At 38.4% G+C, this 20,569-nt stretch overlaps 1 protein-coding gene across 5 annotated transcripts in view; it reads left to right on the top strand.

Annotated features, from left to right (window-relative positions):
• Positions 1-20,569, top strand: part of WRN (Werner syndrome, RecQ helicase-like) — a 125,505-nt gene that overhangs the window by 30,232 nt on the left and 74,704 nt on the right. For 4 of the 5 annotated variants that reach the window (XM_010838804.1, XM_010838803.1, XM_010838802.1 and 1 more), the window contains exons 4-11: positions 908-1,053; positions 1,563-1,711; positions 2,469-2,618; positions 4,789-4,858; positions 11,970-12,084; positions 14,136-14,556; positions 16,214-16,294; positions 18,774-18,915. In XM_010838804.1, the coding sequence (XP_010837106.1) occupies positions 908-1,053; positions 1,563-1,711; positions 2,469-2,618; positions 4,789-4,858; positions 11,970-12,084; positions 14,136-14,556; positions 16,214-16,294; positions 18,774-18,915 (1,274 nt within the window). The remainder of the gene's footprint in view (positions 1-907; positions 1,054-1,562; positions 1,712-2,468; positions 2,619-4,788; positions 4,859-11,969; positions 12,085-14,135; positions 14,557-16,213; positions 16,295-18,773; positions 18,916-20,569) is intronic. The other variant, XM_010838805.1, reaches the window with a different exon arrangement.

The raw sequence follows: 20,569 nt of genomic DNA, 5'->3' as shown, positions 1-20,569 counted from the left end.
AAATGTAGTGTTTCCATTTTTGCTAGTCAGAATAGTATTGCAATGAACATTCTTAAACATTTCTAATTATGCACATATAAGTTTCATATGTTTATGAGAAAGTCATGTCAGGTCATACAGTTCATACATCTTTAACTAGATATCGTCAGAGTTTTTTCCAAGAGGATTATCAGTTTAAAAATTCACCAGTATGTGAGTGGTCCCATTGGCAGCTTTCTTTATCAGCATTCAGTATTGTGGAGCTTTAATTTTTGTTAGTCAGATAGATGTGAAATTGTAAAGGTTCAATTTACATTTCTCTGACTTCAGAGGAGATTTTGTGCCTTCATGTATATATTTGAATGTATTGGCCATTTGGATTTCCTTTGGGGAATTACGTGCTCAGTCGGTCAGTTGTGTCCGACTCTCTATGATCCCATGGACAGTAGCCCACCAGGCTTCTCTGTCTATGGAATTTTCCAGGCAAGAATAGTGGAGTGGGTTGCTGTTTGCTACTCCAGGGGATGATCTTCCCAATGCAGGGACTGAACCCCACCTCTCGCGTTTCTTGTGTTGGCACTCAGATTCTTTTCCACTACACCACCTGGGAAACCCTCCTTTGGGGAGGGTTCATATCCCCCCCGCCCCCTTTTTTTAAACTGGATTATTTATCTTTTTTGTATTGACTTTTCAAGGAATTTTTTAGTATTGGGTTGGTGAAAAAGTTCATTTGGGTTTTTCTGTAACATCTTGTGGAAAAACCAGAATGAACTGTTTGGCTAACCCAATATTTTCTGACTTATCAGTTGTATGTATTACGATATCCTTTACAGTCTGTGGCTTGTCTTTTAACATGTTAAATGATGTCTTCAGTGATGCAGAAATTAAAATTTTAATTAAATAACTTATTTTATTTTCCCCCCTTTAGCATGAGTCTCTCTGATGGAGATGTGGTCGGATTTGACATCGAGTGGCCACCAGCGTACAAGAAAGGGACACTGAGCAGAGTGGCCCTCATTCAGCTGTGTGTGGCAGAGAGCAAGTGCTACTTGTTTCATATTTCTTCTATGTCAGGTTGGTATCTCTTGTATTTGTTTCATTTTTATATGGTAGATAATTGTATTATGTCAACTTTGTCCATATGAAATTAAGCTCTTGAATTAACGGGTGCCTCTCTCATCACCTTATATTTAAGTATTTATATTTTAAGTTTTCACTCATATCCCTGTTTTATTTAATTTTCATGTCATATCTGTCAGTCAATGATGATATTAGTCCTGTTTCACAGGGTGGAGAACTGAAGTGCAGAGGGGCTAAATGTTAGTGATAATACAGTTATTAGCATTTAAATTAGTTGTTTTTCTTGTCATTTATCAGTCAGGACTTTTTGCTTTAGGTGAAAAAAAAAAGCTCTCAAAAACATTCAAGGTAAGTGTTGGTTTCTGAATTTAAACACAGATTTAAATATAAACATAAAATGTGTATGAAGTAGAACATAAATTTGTCATGTTTGATAGAACCTATGGAAATAAATATTATATATTATATAAATATTATATAAACATTAATATAAAAAATTATAGGTTTCCCTCAGGGACTAAAAATGTTGCTTGAAAATGAAGCAATTAAAAAGGCAGGTGTGGGAATTGAACAAGATCAGTGGAAACTTCTACGTGACTTTGATATCAACTTGAAGAGTATTGTGGAGCTGACAGATGTTGCCAATGAAAAGGTAGACATAATACATGTATTATTTTCAGAATAAAAACAAAATAAATTTGTGTTTTACAGAATGTCCCTTCTGACTGTTAGATATTTTTTTTGAGAGCATATTTTAAGCTACGTAATGTTTTTAGAAAAAAAGAAGTCCCTAATGCATGTCTCATAATGAAAACTTTCAGTTCTAATCGGTTGCCTTAGCAAATAGTTTCTTTAAGCAAGCACCCTCTCCCATATTTAGTACTGTTTCACTTTGTTTTATATATTTGTGAATTTAATTATTATATTTAAAGTTTCTCTCTTTAACCCATCTATATCGATATCCCCTGTTTTTTTTTTGACGTGAACATAATGCAGCTTTTGTGGTGTGATCCTCTTAGTGGAAGTTTGACCATCATTTCCATGGCCCATATTTCATATATTTTATTAATGTAGTCATTTAAGTTACATTCTCACGTTAGCCAAGTGTTCATTTGGCTGAGAAGTAGGAAAATCACCAACCTATTCAACTTTTGTCCATGAATGATACTTTGACAGTCCTAGAATTTTAATACCTACATTGAGGAAATGATAGAATTACATTCTTGTAAGGTAGACTGCAAATGAGGTTTTTAGTGACTGGAAATCTACTAAGGACTATCTCTGCCTTATATTTTGGTGTAACATTTTCAACTTTACATGTGACATGGTCGTTTGGTATCGGTTAGAAATATCTAAGAATAAAAGGAAAGAAATAACTTCTCCTGAGTTGATTTTTCCATTATTTTTAGCTGAAATGTATAGAGACCTGGAGCCTCAATGGTTTGGTTAAATACCTCTTTGGTAAACAGCTTCTGAAAGACCGGTCTATCCGCTGTAGCAACTGGAGTAGGTTTCCCCTCACTGAGGACCAGAAAGTCTATGCAGCCACTGATGCTTATGTATGTACCAAAGATCTTTTTCAAAAATTAATTTTTATTAGAATACAGTTGCTTTACAATGTTATGTTAGTTTCTGCTGCTGCTGCTGCTAAGTCGCTTCAGTCGTGTCCGACTCTGTGTGACCCCATAGACGGCAGCCCACCAGGCTCCCCTGTCCCTGGGATTCTCCAGGCAAGAATACTGGAGTGGGTTGCCATTTCCTTCTCCATATGTTAGTGTCTACTGTATAGCAAATGAATCAGCCATACATATACACACATCCCCTCTTTTTTGAATTTCCCTCCCATTTAGGTCATCACAGAGCATTGAGTAGAGTTTCCTGTGCTCTACAGTAGGCTCTCATTAGTCATCTGTTTTATACTTAGTAACCATGAAATTAAAAGACGTGTGCTCTGTGGAAGAAAAGCTATGATGAACCTAGAAAGTGTATTAAAATGCAGAGATATCACTTTGCCAGCAAAGGTTCATGTAGTCAAAGCTATGGTTTTTCCAAAATAGTCATGTATGTATATGAGAGTTGGACCATAACGAAGGCTGAGCACTGAAGAATTGATGCTTTTGAATTATCAAAAGCCGGAGAAGACTCTTGAGAGTCCCTTGGATAGTGAGGAGATGAACCCAGTCAGTCCTAAAGGAAATCAATCCTGAATATTTATTGGAAGGACTGATGCTGAAGCTGAAGCTCTAGTACTTTGGCAACCTGATGCAAACAGCCGACTTGCTGGAAAAGGCGCTGATGCTGGGAAAGATTGAGGGCAGGAGAAGAAGGGGACGACAGAGGATGAAATGGTTGGATGGCATCACTAACTCAATGGACATGAGTTTGAACAAACTCTGGAAGATAGGGAAGTCTGGAATGCTGTAGTCCATGAGGTCATAAACAGTCGGACATGACTTACCAACTGAGCAACAACAAATCAACACTGTATATATGTCAGTCTGAATCTTCATTCATCCCATCCCCCTCCTAAGATCTTTAGACTACAATCTATTTTCTAAACTTTATAATAAATTACCTTATAAAATTTTTATTGTATAAACTAAAATGTTTTAAGTCAGTTGGGCATTAAAAATGCTTAGGTAGAAATTTAGTGAAATTGTTAATTCTAAATATTAATTAGCAAGTATCAATAGATTGTAATGCTTGTTATTTTTATCATCATGAAGCAAAAATAATGTCCAATTTTTATGTGAAAAAAAATGAGTTCTTTGAAAACATGAGAGGACAGTAAGCTCAGACTGAATAAGCACAAATGGTGTTGATGATGTATTTGATTATAAGCCACTTCAGAATAAAAATAACTACAATGCAGTTTCTGTATCAAAACTGGCCTTATTTCTTACAGTTATATTTAAAATGCAGTAAAAATTTAGAAAATTGGCCCCACAATTAGCTCTCCACTGCTGTTAGTCAGATGATTTTTATAGTTACCTATTTGTACATAGTGAAATTAGGGCTTATCGATCTATCTATACATACATATGTATATATAGCACTCTTTTCTTTTTCCCTAAAAGTCTTATTTTATGGCCTAATAGACTTTTCCCCCCCAAGCTTGTACTTTTATTTGTAGATTAATATCTTGTTTCTTTTCTTTGCATCTATTTTTAGAAATGGGAGCTGCTTTTATTTATAACCAGAAGAAAATTCATCTGTGTGGGGGAAATAAAAAGATAATTTTCCTTTATATTTTGTTTAAAATAGAAAACTTTTTGAGAACTAATCCAAGTTCTGTAGCATTTGTGAGTCATGAGAACTCTGTGTGACTTGATTGTTCCTATTTATAGTAGCGAGCTGGGGGACTGTGTATACACTGACCAGCGGCTCATAATGAGATGATGGGAAATGGACATCTATATCATACGGTTGTCTCGTACTTGATTATATTTTGTTAGATTCCGTTTATAAGGTATTTGATTTTGGTACTTGCTCATAATACTGGAGGTTAAAATGAGAAAATTTTTATTTTAAAGCTGTGTCACTTTCTCCATTCTCACAATGGGTGTGGTGAGTAAATGAAGACAGTTAGATCTTTGTTTAACTTAAAGGGCTGCATTCAGCTTCTTGGCTGCTTTGGGAATCATTGTTTTTAATTTTTGTAAAGGTGAGGCATCAAATTTTATTTTGGTGATTTTAGCATACTGTTTTCACCTTTCTGTTTTCCTACAGGCTGGTTTCATCATTTATCAAAAATTAGCAAATTTGAGTGATCCTGTACAAATATTTGTCAAGAGTAAAGGTATGTTATGGTCTAAAAATAAAAGGTAAAATTTGAATTTGCTCATGTGTGAGGTTAAGCTCCAAAAGCACAAATTTTCTCACGTGTGTATTTAGCATTATTACAGCGTGTTGGTTGTCTGAGGATCAGGATGAGGTCTGCTTGGCCAAAGCTTAGGGTTTCAAGCATGTTACTGTGTCAAAGCAGCACTTACTACTTATCCTTTGTAGCACTGCTGTTCATGAGGCTTCTAGAGTTGGGATTTTGTAGCTTGGAGAACATCAGTGATACAAACAGCCGCCTCTCAGCCTGGAGATTATACATCTTTGCTATAAATATTTGGGCTCCGTGGGTGGCACAGTTGGTAAAGATCTGCCTGCCAATGCAGGAGATGGGAGATTCGATCCCTTGGTCGAGAAGATGCCCTCGAGAGAAGGCAATGGCGGAAGGAAATGGCAACACACTCTAGTATTCTTGCCTGGAAAATTCCATGGATAGAGGAGTCTGGTGGGCTGCAGTCTGTGGGGTCACAAAGAATCAGACATGACTGAATGACTGACCAGAGTGCTCTGGTTTAAATTTCTAAATTTTCCCCAGGATGCGATACTTCTGTTTTTTCTGCTAAAAGAATGGCCACTTGCAGCTTTCAAGTTTGGCCCTCAGATCTCTTGCTAGGTCAGTGATGGCAGATCTGCTTATATAGTGTCACGTAGGCCAGTGGCAGAATCCCAGTCACGTGACCTGGAATTTACTTGTTTCTTGTGTTTGGGAAGTGAGTGATGGCATAATACCTGTTTCACAGAGTAGCTGTTGAACTCATACTAAGCACCCATACTGATCTCTGTATAGTTGTTATTCTTGTAGCTTCCTTTTAGAGATTTTAAATAATTGTGTTTGTGAAGGTTTTAGTTAAATGAGGTGATTTTGCCAAACTTTTAAAAATATGGCATGACCTCCTTAAAAAAAATTATATAATATCCTTCATAGCTGTTATTGAGAAGGAATCCATACCCTCTGTGGGTGACCCTCCTTTACACGTTAAGGAAGATTTCTTATACTTTCTCTCGTTGGAAGGCCACATCTGTTGAGTGCCTGCTGGCTTTCTGTTGGCAGTTGTATGGTGGCTGGAAATTACCTTGATAACTGAGGCAGATGATATGTTTTTGAAGCTGGTGTAGAGAACAATATATAAGAGCTTATTTAACTCAGAATTCAACAGAGGGATTCGTGATTTTCTGATTTTGTGGTTTACAAGATTGCTTGTAGGTTACGCTTGCTATTTTGTGTCTGATGAAAATGCTTCTGAGGACTGTAAGATATTTCTCAAGTAAAGTAGCATATGTTTTATAAGTTTTTATGGAAGTCCTGATTCCTGTCATTGCAATATTGCATTCTTTGACCCTCACTTTTATTCTCTGTTATGTTATTTGTTTAAGTGTGTTGTGACATCTGAAGGGAAATTACTTGACTAGGATTCCAGTGAATTGTAACTAACATTACCATTCCTTTTTTTCCTCCCTCCTTTCATCCCTCCTTCTTTCTTTCCTTTCTTCCTCCCTCCCTCCCTCCTTCTCTTCTTTCCTTCTTGTTACTAAACCAGCAGTGTCAACCTCACCTTTCTCAAATATAGACGTATATATAGATGATATTTTCAAATGATATTTTCAAAACTTTCGGTTTTTATTATGTTTTTTTCTTTTACTAAAAAATAAAAGAAGATCACAATATAATATTATTCAGCCCATTATAAATGGAGAGCCAGCAGTGAACAAGACAGGCATGGTCTGTCTCCTGAGGGGGGAAACCTACAGCTTTATGGGGATATAGGTGAACACCAAAAACAAGGGCACTGTAGGAAGATGAGGCTTATGATGTGGGGGAAAAAGGTGTTATGGCTGGCATATAGAGGTGCCCAGTGAATATTTGGAGGTATTAGAGAATATTTTCTGGAAGAAGTGATGTTTATGGCAAGATCTTAAATATGAGCAGGAGTTAGCTGGCGGAAGACTAGAGGAGGAGTGTCAAAGGCACAGGCAATGGCAGCTGCCCAGTTTCAGGAGGAAGAGGTGTCTAGGCAAGTGAGAGCAGTTTGGTACAGTCAGCTGTTGAACATGACAGGGTAAGGGATAGAGGAGAGGCAGGGGCTTTCATTTCCTCCTAAGAGCTGTTGAGAGTTTTAAACAAGAATGACATGCGTTACATTAAAAAAAGTACAACTTGGGCTGTGAAGCAGAATATTGATTCTGGACGGCAAGGGTCACAGTGTGAGACCTGTTAGGGTGATGTGCCCATAATCCAAGTGAAAGGTGATGGTGACGTGGCTTGGCTTGGTTGCATTGTGAAAGGAGAGAAGTGGGTAATGCAAAGTACATTTAACAGAGCAGTAGAATCAACAGGATTTAATGTGACGGTGTGAGCCACGTGCACGGATCAGTCCTGTGTTGTCAGCGTGAGCAGCAGGGTTGAGAAACATTGAGGGCAAGGAGCCAGATTTGGGGTCAAGGGGTTGTACAGTTGATTCTAGACACGTTACTGGAAGGAAGCCTGCGAAATAGCAAAGTGGAGGTGGTGGCCAGTAGGCTCTTAGATATACAGCCTGTTAACTCAGAGGATGATTGGAGTTAAAGAATTAGGAGTTCTAGGTAAAGAACTGGGGCTAAGAGTCTCAAGGAACTCTCAGTATTCCAAGTTTGCGTGGGGAGGGGAACCTAGAGGAGTTGCCGTGGGCATGGAGGGAAATGAGGAGGTGGGCGTGCGGCAGGCCAAGTAAAGGACATGTGTTACAGGGGAGGGCGTTACCCACTGTTTAAATTTTCTTGCGAGTTTGAGAAACTGAGGACTTAGAGTTAGTTCTTGGGTTTGGCAATGTGGCAGTCGTTGGTAACCTTTTACTACAGCCGCTTTGGTAGACTGGGTGACAAAAGACTGTATTGAGGGGACAGTGGTCATTGGGACACAAGAAAGGGAGGGAGGCTTGGGTACCGTGAAGGTCCCATAACTGGAGCCAGAATGGAGTAGTGGAATGACGTGGGTGGAAATTGCATTAGCGTGAATAGAGGCCTGAGATCTAAGGAAAGTGAGAAAGCACCTGTAACCTTTTTTATTTTTTTGGTAAAGAAGCTTGGTTCAGAAAGGGACTATTTATTCATTTATTCATATAACAGATTTGTTGGGGGTTTATTAGGCATCAGGCACTGTACCACTTGCTGAGGAAAGTGCACTGAACCAAACAGACCAAACCTTCACTTTGTGTGTCTGAGTGATGGAATGAGCCACGTGGATGCCCGAAGGGAGAACATAGAAGGCGTGAGGGGAAGAGAGAGCAAAGCTGTGAGGGACGGTGAGTGTAACCGAGATGAAATGAACAAGGGTGAGAGGAGTCGGAAATGAGGCCAGAAAGGTAGCTTGGGCCAGATCATTTGGGGCTTATAGGCCGTGAATCTGACTTCATATTTTATTAATTAAATACAAGGATGAGTGATGGGAAATACTTTAAGGATTTGGAGTAGCAGCATGATGTGATTAAATATTTATCTCAAAAGGATTTTTCTGGCTGCTACAGGAGGGTAAGTATTTAGGCAGAGAAATCGCTTTGGAGGCTATTATAATAATCCAAGCAAGAGATGATTGGATTGAGCTGGTGGCATCAGAGGGGGTGAGAAGTATATGTATATATTTGCTGATGAATTCTCTGTGGGGAGTGAGACGTAGAGGTGTTTTGGTTGGATCCACTGAGCGAATGCAAGGGTCAGTCACAGTGAAAGATAATGAGAAGAGTAGGTTTGGGTAAGAAAAATCTGGATTCCAGTTTTGGTCACTTCCCAGATGGCTCAGTGGTAAAAGAAACCTGCAATGCAGGAGAGGTCGGTTCGACCCCTGGGTCGGGAAGATCCCCGGAGGGGAAAATGGCAACCCACAGAGGAGCCTGACGGGCTATAGTCCATGAGGTCGCAAAGAGCTGGACACGACTGAGTGACTGAGAACACATCTGTGCTAAGTTTTAGATGTTTATCGTCATCCAAGGAGATATCTTAGTTGGGAACGTGATTCTGGAGTTTGGAGGGAAGACAGGTTGGAGCTGTAACTTTGTCGTCAGTATACAGATGGCAGTTAAGCTTGAGAAGATAAAATAGGAAGCGAGTGGAATAAAGAATGGAAGAGGCCCACATATTAGCATCAAGGGCACACCAGCCTCTAGAGGTCAGGAAGACATGGAGAGTATAGCGAAGAGGCCTGTGAGGGGGTGGTGATGAAGGAGGAAGCATAGGAGGGGCAGTGTTCAGAAGCCAGCCAATGCTGTGAGCTGGAGCAAGTTATCAACTGTTTTAAATGCCTCTGAGAGTTTGAGATGTTGCTGTTGTTGTTCAGTCACTCAAGTTGTGTCCAACTCTTTTCGACCCCATGGACTTCAGCATGCCAGGCTTTCCTGTCCTTCACTATCTCCCGGAGTTTGCTCAAACTCAAGTCCATTGAGAAGGTGATGCCATCCAACCATCTCATCCTCTGTCGTCCCCTTCTCCTCTTGCCCTCAGTCTTTCCCATCATCAGGGTCTTTTCCAGTGAGTTGGCTATTCACATCAGGTGGCTAAAGTATTGGAGCTTCAGCTTCAGCATCAGTCCTTCCAGTGAACATTCCAATGAAAGAGTGAGATGAACAACTTGGATGAACTGATTTGGCTATGTGGAGGCCATTGTAACCTTTCCATGAACAGCTTTTGGAAAAAGCTCAGTGGCAGGCAGACAGCTTAGGAGAAAATGGCATTAGAAAGTTGAAGACAGTGAGTGTGGACCGCTCTTTCTTTCAAGGAATTTTGCTGTAAATGGGAGTTGTGATACGAATTCGCAATTAGCAGATTGGTGGCGGGAAGATGAGATAGTTCTCTTTTTGTTTCTCTTTTCTTAGTGAAGTAAGAGATGAAGTTGTTCTCTGACTAAAAGGAGGGACAAGTGTTGGAGGTGTTGGAAGCATGAAGAGAAAGAAAGAAGTATGATACAGTCCTCTTGAGAGTGGGAAAGTGGGAAATGTAGAATAATTAACAGTCATTACTGAGGGTCCATGGGGTGTGTGCATGAATTGAAAGCAAAATATCACCCTCGTAACTGTGGTTTATTTTCGACTGTAGTCAACTGCTTGGGTATGGGCATCAAGTATGTGCCATGGAAGAAGGAAGGAACAAAAGAGTTGAGTCCACAGGAGCGAATGGTTAATATGGGTAAGGGAGGAGAGTAAGGCATGGGGGTGTGGGGAGCGGCGAGAAGAAGAATGGGTGAGGAAAAGGCAGGAGGTCAGTGGGCTTGGTTCTGAAAATGCAAGAACTGTTGTATTGCAGAAGTCATGCTGGTGTTCAGAGGATGGAATGCTTGCAGTTGGCATTTTGGAAGTGATGACTTTATTGACAATTTTAAGATCAAGGGTATGGTTATGGGCTTCCCTGGTAGCTCACATGAGATATAAAGAATCCACCTGCAATGCAGGAGACCCCGGTTTGATTCCTGGGTCAGAAGATTCCCTGGAGGAGGGGAGGACAACCCACTCCAGTATTCTTGGGCTTCCTTGGTGGCTCAGACGGTAAAGCATTCGCCTGTAATGTAGGAGACCTGGGTTTGATCCCTGGGTTGGGAAGATCCCCTGGAGGAGGGCATGGCAACCCACTCCAGTTTTCTTGCCTGGAGAATCCCCATGGGCAGAGGAGCCTGGCCATCTACAGTCCATGGGATTGCAAAGAGGCAGACACAACTGAGTGACTAAGCACGGCACATGGTTATGGGAAGGGTGGCTGAGACCAGTTGAGGAAAAGATGGCTGGAAATGGAGGGATTGAGGAACTGAAAAGGCCACATTCTTAGGCAGAGAGTTTCTGTGAAGGTCGAAATCACTGAGTTATCACAGAAATAGAGGGAAGAAAGAGACAGTGAACCAAGTGCTGAAATCTTCAGTGATGTGATTTTGAGATCACAAGATAACTGCACCTAGTAGGAATAGCTGATGATGTAATCCAATGTCCAGTGCTTCAGAGAAGCTGGACTTGTTGAAGGACACAAGAAGTGGTGATGAAGGGTAGAAATCGTAAGCAGCGGAGGGGTTTGGGAAAGTGGGCAAGTTAGGTGGTGTTGGCAGAGACACTATCTCATTCATTTAGACAGAATGAAGCTGAAAGTTCGGAAGGTGATCACTTATGAATGAGAAAGGCTTGCATTTTATTTTGTGACGACTGGTAATGAGGACAGTGAGGAGTATCTGTCGGGTAAGGTTATTGCTTACCAAGCTGTTTTAGTAAGTATCGTCCCATATGGTGGTGTGTTGGTTTCTGATGTTGAAACAGTGCAGGTGAGATCAGAGTCTCATTTCTACCTTCACCTTCTGCCAAGGTTGAGAACCACTGGGTTGTAAGATGTATGAATGCAGATCAGTTAGAATTTAGTCTAAAATTTTAAAGAATGGAAATTTGGAAGGGAAATAAAGTGATTGAGGTGATTTTGGGATAGGTTAAGGAAGTCTTCTTGTTGCAGTTCATTTAAAGAAACAATGAAAATTTAAGCCCTAATAGTGTTCTTGCCACCCAATTCCAGTACTCTTGCCTGGAGAATCCCATGGATGGAGGAGCCTGGTAGGCTACAGTCCATGGGGTCGCTAAGAGTTGGACACGACTGAGCGACTTCACTTTCACTTATCACTTTCATGCATTGGAGAAGGAAATGGCAACCCACTCCAGTGTTCTTGCCTGGAGAATCCCGGGGACGAGGAAGCCTGGTGGGCTGCTGTCTATGGGGTCGCACAGAGTCAGACACGACTGATGCGACTTAGCAGCAGCAGGAGCAGCGGGGTTCTTGGCTGGAGAATCCCTTGGATGGAGGAGCCTGGTAGGCTACAGTCCATGGGGTCGCTAAGAGTTGGACACGACTGAGCGACTTCACTTTCACTTATCACTTTCATGCATTGGAGAAGGAAATGGCAACCCACTCCAGTGTTCTTGCCTGGAGAATCCCGGGGACGAGGAAGCCTGGTGGGCTGCCGTCTATGGGGTCTCACAGAGTCAGACACGACTGAAGTGACTTAGCAGTAGCAGCAACAGTGTTTAAATAAATATCTTTGCTTTGTAATTTGAAAATTAGTAATGATTCTTTTATTCCAGAGGAGGAAATACTACCTAGTGATGTGAAAAAACAATTGACTTCGATCTCCAAGGAGATGATGGATCTGGCTGAGCATCTTCCTGATACTTTTGGAAAACTGGAAAATCCACAGAGGTTAAATGTTTCTGTTTTTTTTTTTTTTTTTTAATAAATTCTGTTTGTTCTTATTGCATTTTTCTAAATACAGTAAAGAAGTTCATTAGGGTGGACTCATAAATTTGCTTGAATACATGCACACAGACTGATGTATAAATTTAATAAATCTCTTCTAATTGTGAAATTGTGCACAAAAGTTGGAGGCTTCTCTGCTTTGTAGGATACTTTACGAAACGAAGCCAAATAAAACTCTTAAGTTCATTTGAAGGAAACATTGAAGATTCACAGTGTTCTTTTTCTTTCTGTTAATGGGCATTTTTCATTTAATTATATTTATAATTTGATTACTTGAAATCAGTAAATAGGAGCAACTTTTAAACCTGTAACCTCATTTTTCTGGTTATTAAGTGATTATTATATGAGAATTCTATCTAATCAGTAGACTATTAAAACAAGAGGCATTTAGATTTTAAAGAGTGTTTTATGTAGCTGAAGCATTGAAAAAAAAGTGAAAGTGTTAGTTGCTCAGTCATGTCCACATGGACTGTAGCCCACTATGCTCCTCTGTCCATGGAATTCTCCAGGCAAGAATACTGAAGTGGATTGCCATTCCCTTCTCTAGGGAGTCTTCCTGACCCAGGGATCGAACCCAGGTCTCCTGCATTGCAGGCAGATTCTTTACGGTCTGAGCCAAGCATTAGATAACTTTTGATATTTGAATTGACAGGTATTGGACTACTGGTTGTTGTTGTTCAATTGCTCAGTTGTGTCCGACTCTTTTGCGCCTCCATGGACTGTAGCTCCCAGTAGCTACTTCTTGGAATCTGGCTTTGCTCTGTCCTTAATGGATGAATGACTCCCTTATAAAACCTCTAGAAACAGGAGTACTCTTGAACAGTGATTGAATATAACATGGTAATACAATTTTGAGGCTAAAATCCTTTGTAGAAATGTGAAGCAGTTAATTGAAATAGAATTCTGACTCTGAAAAAAATGCAATGTTAATGTATTCTTTTTTGGATGAGGTTTGTGATATATTTTGATGGATTTCAAAGTATGAGATAGAAATTCAGCTCTTTATCAAAGTAATTTTCCTCCTGGCAATTTGTTTTAGTAGTTGCTATGTAACTTTGAGAATATCTGAAATAAGTAACTGTCAAATGGGGAAAGGCACTAATAAAGCTATTTCATATTCATTTTTACATTTTTCCCTCCATGAAAGAATGCCATTTATATGAAAAATTACTATTCACATGCATTTCAGGTTTCTTTCTAGGAATTAAAATAACTATTGAGTATAAATTACATGTGCTTAATACTTTGCTTTATAATATCAAAGCTAAGTAGGTTTTCTTAAATTTTGAGAATGGGCAATATTGGATTCATTTTTTTTTTAATTGGAATATAATTGTTTTACAATGTATTGTTAGTTTCTGCTATACAACAACATGAGTCACATATATCTCCTCCCTCTTAAGCCTCCCTCCCACCTCCCTGGATTCATTTTTAATAAAGGTAGATCTTATAAACTTTTAGTGGGTCAAAACAAGAACTAGTTAAGATCTTTTATTCCAGATTCTCTGTAACAAGTCTATGCTGTTGCTTCACTTATTTAGATACATCTCTGAACTAGGGTAGAACAAAAGAGATCTGTGAATAGCCAAAACACATGCCATAAGCGTGAATTCACATCCACTTAACTGCAGTTGCGGTGGAGTGCATGAGGCCGCATTCAGGGCATATTTGCTTTGCATTTATGACATAGTTTGACAAGCTTGGATGAATGCTTAACATGAAAATCAAGAATGGATAAGGAGTGACACCATAAACAATTAGTTTGGGGCCAAACACTCCTGACACTTAGTAAGCATGCAGGTTAGGTGTTGAGTGTAGAAGTACCTTGCTGTACTAGCGAGGAGCCCAGAAACTATAAGCATGAAGGGCATGAAGAGTGACTTTAATCCAGTGTGTCCTTTAAGTGAAGATCTTCTTATTAAAAAGCATTAAAACTTGTCCTTAGAGTTAACACAATTAAAGTTGAATTCACCTTTCTTAAATTTTTTTTTTAGGGTTTCCCTACTATTGAAGGATATTTCAGAAAATCTGTATTCATTGAGGATGATGATGTTTGGCTCCCCTGAGAAGGAACTGAGACCCAGCGATAACTTTGACTTATTACCACTGGAAGAGCCAACTGCTGGTGAAGCACAAGAGAAACAAATTAGAGCACATAACATTTTTCCTGAAGTTGAAGATGAGGCATGGGATGCAACACCTGATGGTTTAATTGAACATGATGGAGAAAAGGTACTTGGAAATCAAATGAAACAAGAAGATGGATTTGAAGATGAACTGGAAGGCAAGAAGTTGGAAGAGAATACAGAAAGAAATTGTTTGATGTCATTAGATGTTACAGAAGAGGAACTCCAACTTTGGGAACAACAGGCTGAGGAAAAGCATCTTACTGATGTTACTTGCACATCTCCTGAGGTACTGAATACAGTAAAGAGCAAACAGTTTTCATTCATGAAGGTGGTTGGCTGATTTTTTTTCTATATATGGGCAGATAGTAAATATTTTAGGCTTTGCAGACCACCTGGTTTCTGCCCAGTTTTGCCAGTTTGGTGTGAAAGCAGCTGTAGACCAGCAGCCTGTCTGTATTTTAATAAAACTTTATTTACAAAAGCAAAAAAGTGGGCTGGGTTTGGCTTGTGAGCTGTTGCTTGCTACTCCTGACTTAGTATGATCAACAGCATTTTATAGTGGAAAGATTTTTAGTGTCAGTACACATTTGTTATCATTTGCTAAGCATATCCGGAGAAGGCAATGGCACCCCACTCCAGTACTCTTGCCTGGAAAATCCCATGGACGGAGGAGCCTGGTAGGGCGCAGTCCATGGGGTTGCTAAGAGTCGGACAAGACTCAGCGACTTCACTTTCACTTTTTACTTTCATGCACTGGAGAAGGAAATGGCAACCCGCTCCAGTGTTCTTGCCTGGAGAATCCCAGGGACGGGGGAGCCTTGTGGGCTGCCGTCTATGGGGTCGCACAGAGTCGGACACGACTGAAGCGACTTAGCAGAAGCTAAGCATATGATATTTCTCCTGCTTTTTAACCTACTATATACCTCTTCTTTTTGTAGATCCCTGGATACCTACCAGAGTTTACTTTTCCAAACGTGATTCTTGAGGGTAGTTTTGTTTCCTCATATGGGTTTTCTTTACTTGATATTCTGAGAGGGTTTCTATTAAACCCGTATTTTTACTTGACACACATCTTTTACCCCATTTACTGCCATTTTTTATTGTGTAATAATTATTAGCATTTAAAAAATTCATGAGACCCCATTTAAAAAATAAAAGAATAAGACTTATTTTAAGATCTTTTTTAAAGATCTTAATTAAGTCTATACTTCCTTTTCCTATTTCCAGTTTAAATTTTAGACTTTTTTGGGGTCCTTCTGTATTTCTTTGGTGGGTTTCTTTCATACAAATTACTATCATTGGACATTTGCTTTGTAAGGATTGCCAGACTATTGTAGTTTCTTCATATCTCCACATTGGCAATAGCTGAATAATTATCTGACACTATTTTTCGAATACCTGTAGATGCTATTTGTAAAATATCAATTTATTTAAAGGTATTATTAGTCATTATAACTTGCTGTGATCTTTTAAAAATCAGTGTCTATAAGAGAACAAGTATAGTTCCTGGCTTTGTACAGAATTTCTCAATATTGCGAAGAGGTTCCTGTACTCAAAAAGTTTGGGAACCACAGTTTGGGCTTTTTTTAAACTATAAATGAATTTGTCATTTGTACTTTCATTTAGAGACTGTGGACTATCACAAGCTTGTTTATCTATCTTGTTTATTAGGTAAACAGGTTAGGTAGTTTTTCTCTTTTTATTTGCTTCTTTGTTTCTACATTTATTCCTCCTTCTCTTCTTCCTTCCTACCATCCTCTTTCCCTTCCTTTCTATCTACCTGTCACATAAATATATAAATATATATTATACATTTATTAGTGAAGAATAGGAGGTGGTCTAAAGATATTTAGTGTAAAGGAACTTTATTTTGTAGAGAAGAGGGTATTGAGTCAATTATACTGGAAACTAATGTTTGACATACTTTTTTTTTTTTTTTAAAGCATTCATCTTCCAAGGATAATGAAGAGGATCTATCTTACATAATTGAGAGTGATGAAGATTTAGAAATGGAGATGCTTAAGGTATGTTTACCATTACAGAAAATTACTTCTAGTTCTTTACAGTGGACATTAATTCAGTAAAATATTGCCTGATTCTAAACTGGTCCTACCACAGTGAGATTGCTGTCACTTATGTAGCATTAGATTTTGTTTTCCTTTTCATATTTCTCTATGTCTTTGTACGGCCTGTGCATAATGTATTAGCAGTAGTGATGTAGAAGTTGTTAGGCAGTTAGTGTAGGAACTCTGAGACCTTGGCCTGTTTTAATAAGTATCCCACTCCATTAAACTAAGCCTATTTCCTTTGTCCCAAATTCCTGGCTCTTAGAGGGAATTTGATAAATTATCAGCACTCAGATCCAGGAAGGATCTGATTAACTAATTAATTTGTGTTCCATATGCCTGAGGGAAAAACAACTGGTGATCATTAATCTTTAGTGCATACATCTGGTCCATTGTAAAATGGCTGGGAGTCATGAGAAATGGTTGCATATGGTAACTTAATGTCTAAGAAAACTAAGAATCCAAGGATCAAAAGAAGCCATAAAGATGTCAAGTGAAACGTTGTGGTCTTTACGCTGATTGGTTAGAAACAACATATGTTAAAAGTAAGAACCAATCAAAAGTGTACAAATCATTATGAGTAGGGATATAAACTGCTGTTAAGTCCCACCTTTGTGGGAACTTAACCCCCTCTCAGCGTCTATCCTGAGAGCTTTGTACTTTCTTTCTGAAATAAATCCTGTTTGCTTGCTACTGTGAGTGTTCTGAGTGTTCACGAAGTTCATTCTTTGGCTCTGTGAGTAGGAACTCGGATTCTCATTTCCGTAGTATACTAATTAGGTCACTTTTTCTTTTAATCTTTTCCTGTAACGTGAGTAGTGGTTCAGCTCTCCAGTATTGAAACAGGTTTCTCTTTCCTCCTATCCATGTGTGTCCACTTTTATTTGGAAGTTCTGTTTTTATACATTCCATCTTCTTTACTTTGGTTTTATTTGCTGTGGATGTTTTCTTTTATACATAATTTTCTAATGTTTTAAGTGATTCAGTTTTCCCCTATTACCAAGTTGAAAATAGTATTTTATAATTTATGTATAGTCTACTTCTTCACCTGACCTCCAGTTTCTTCATCAAATCTTATGAATCAAGGATGGACAATTAGAAAGAAAAGCCTAAACTTAGCTAAATTAAGGGAAAATGAAGAAAAACATGGAAGTTCACCATTATGCATACTTTTTAGTTCTCATCTTTAGGTCAGTGTGATTTTTCTTTTTATGAAATGAGATTTAAGTTCCTGATTCTTTGAATTTGAGTCAGTGTACTGGGTAGTGATAGGAATGTGGATTCTGAATGTGAATGTGGGTTTAAAGTCTAACTTCTCCCTTAATTAGCTAGGTGACTTTGGGCATGTTTCTTAGCTTTTTGATACTCTATTAACAGTTGTATTTATTATTAAGGTGTTACTTGTAAAGGGTTTAACTAAAGAGCCTGGCATTTCCTAAGTGTAATAAATATAACAGTAATAAAAGGATATAAATACTAAATCATATGCCTTTATTGATGAGCCATTTCTCTGAAGAGTCCTATTAAAGTAGTGGATTTATAGGATACTTGCAGACTTCTGCAAATTTATGTTATATATTGAACCTCTTAGAAGGCAACTTGGGTGCACAGATAAAAGTACTTTTTTTTACAAGTATGTTTGTTGACTGGAATAAAAAAAAAGTGAAAGAATCTCTTTTTTTCCCCTTTTAAAGGCCTGAAACAAATACTTTTTAAAAAACCTTTTAAGTCAGACTTACTGAATAGAAGTTTTAATACAAAGAGAAAATGACAACTGTGGTTTAATAATTCTTCTTGTTATTTCTCATTAAGAAATTTTACAGATGAAACAATTTTGAAATACCTGCAGATTCATTAAACAGATAATCTTCATTTAGAGGAGGAAATCAGATACCAAGCCGACATGAAAGCATTTGTTTTACATTTGTAATATTCCTTTCCTAAAATTATTTCAGTGTTTTTGTTGTTGCTTTGACAACTCCAGAAACACATTTATTGTTGGCTTGTAGTTTAAACTTTATGCTTCCTCAAAAATAATGTTGCTGACACATGATACAGAGAAACTCATTACAAGAATCACATTAAAACCCACATTTACAACTTGGGGATTGGAAGCATTGAAGTATGATAAAGAAAAAAATGTTTTAAATAATCTAAATGCAAAATTTATGAAAACTTTCCCTAGGGCCAGTTCATTGTATGCTATTAATGAACCCTGTTTGTGCTGGCAGTATTCCATCTTTGGCCTTATGCCTGAGAAGCCATTCTTGAGCACATATTTAAACAGGAGCACACATGTTCTTTTGTGGTACTGCTTGTGCATCTGCCAGCTTTGAACAAAATTGTAGGCTCTGTTAATAATACTCCTTTTGTGTTTGCTGAAAAAGATGCAGCACTCTCAATGCTTTTGCTTTGAAAAATTCTTTTAAATGTTCAGTCTTTAGAAAACCTCAAAAGTGGCATGGTAGATCCAAATCATTCAAAATGCATAGAAATGGAAAAAAATCTAGATCTTCCTTCTGAAGAAGATGATGAAGATGAGAACGAAGCTGTTGAAGAAGAAAAAGAAGCTGATGAAGGTAAGCACTGTCCTGTGTTTGAACTGACTCCTCTCTGATACCTATCACTGATTTTAATTTAGGTTTTAATTTTAGACATTTTGGACATCAAGGATTCTGTGGCATGTAGTTAATTAGGCCCTGAAAACTTGTCATTAAATCCTATGGTGCTTTGGTCTTCATAAAGGACAGTCATACTACTTAGAAAAGTAAGTAATAAAAGTGTTGTGTCATTTGGTGAACATGGTGACGTGAAACGAAAAGTTTCCTGAATTTTATGTTTTGTCAAAAACGATAAAAAATCATGTAATAAGAAGCAGGGGCTTGCCCGATGGCTCAGCGGTAAAGAATCTACCTGCGATGATGGAGACAGAGGAGACATGGGTTCAATCCTTGGGTCGGGAAGATCAGCTGGAGGAGGAAATGGCAACCCACTCCATTACCCCAGTAATCTTGCCTGGAAAATCCCATAGACAGGAGCCTGGTGGACTATAGTCCATAGGGTTGCAAAGAGTCAGACATGACTGAGCACAGTACAGAAATAAGAAATAATAAATTAATACTTATATTAAACATTATTATAAATGGCATTGATAAATATCTGTCCTTCAGGTGCTTATTACTTAAATAAGTGGCAAAGTGTCAAATAGCAAAATGGACTAATTTTCATCTTGTATGTGCAAACTCTAGTAAAGAATCTGTTAAATGAATTTTCTGTCATTTAAGTATAAGTGATAATACTCATTATGACAAGCTGTAGGCATCTTCTCATAGAGTAGAATGCTCTCTGGAGCTAGATTTCTTCAGTGTTGTAATACGGAAAATTTAAAATACATTTCATAGATGGAAAGTATATGAAAATGTTAAAGGTTTTGCCCTTTGTTTTCTTGTATTAAAAATGGACAAATATTCATTTGTTTAGAGGTGGGTTTTCTTGACTCTTTGCTTTGGTCTTTCTTGGCTACTCATGAATCCTTCAACTTGAGGAAAAAATGAAAATCAGTGGGGTGAAGCTAACATAACTCCATTCTGCTTTGCAGTTGGAATTTTGATCAGAGATTTTTGGTGGAGTGGTAATTAAAATGAAGGTTTTACCTATGGGTTTTATTTGTGACAGTAATTAATTCCAGCTTACTGTTGACTGAAAATTGGTTATATTATAAAATTTGGATTGCTATTTTGTTTGCCGTGGTTGGCTCTAATGTTAGTTTTTAGAAGTATAACAAATTCCAACACATTGTATTTTTATGAAGCTAGCAAAAGTGTGAATCGTAGCCAAGTTCTTATACTTAGTATTAAGAAATTAATCAAACAGTTTATCTGGAGTTGTGCCTGGTACTCAAAGGAAAAATAAGTGTCAGTTCAGTTCAGTTGCTCAGTCGTGTCCGACTCTTTGTGGCCCCATGAACTGCAGCACGCCAGGCCTCCCTGTCCATCACCAACTCCTGGAGTTCATTCAAACCCATGTCCATTGAGTCGGTGATGCCATCCAACCATCTCATCATCTGTCGTCCCCTTCTCCTCCTGCCCTCAATCTTTCCCAGCATCAGGGTCTTTTCAAATAAGTCAGGTGCTCTTCACATCAGGTGGCCAAAGTATTGGAGTTTCAGCTTCAGCATCAGTCCTTCCAATAAACACCCAGGATTGATCTCCTTTAGGATGGGCTGGTTGGATC

This window comes from Bison bison, unplaced genomic scaffold, assembly GCF_000754665.1.
Source record: "Bison bison bison isolate TAMUID 2011002044 unplaced genomic scaffold, Bison_UMD1.0 scf7180017864105, whole genome shotgun sequence".
Lineage (NCBI taxonomy): Eukaryota > Metazoa > Chordata > Mammalia > Artiodactyla > Bovidae > Bison > Bison bison.
Note: the sequence above shows the minus strand (reverse complement) of the source record. Positions and strands in the feature narration are given on the sequence as shown.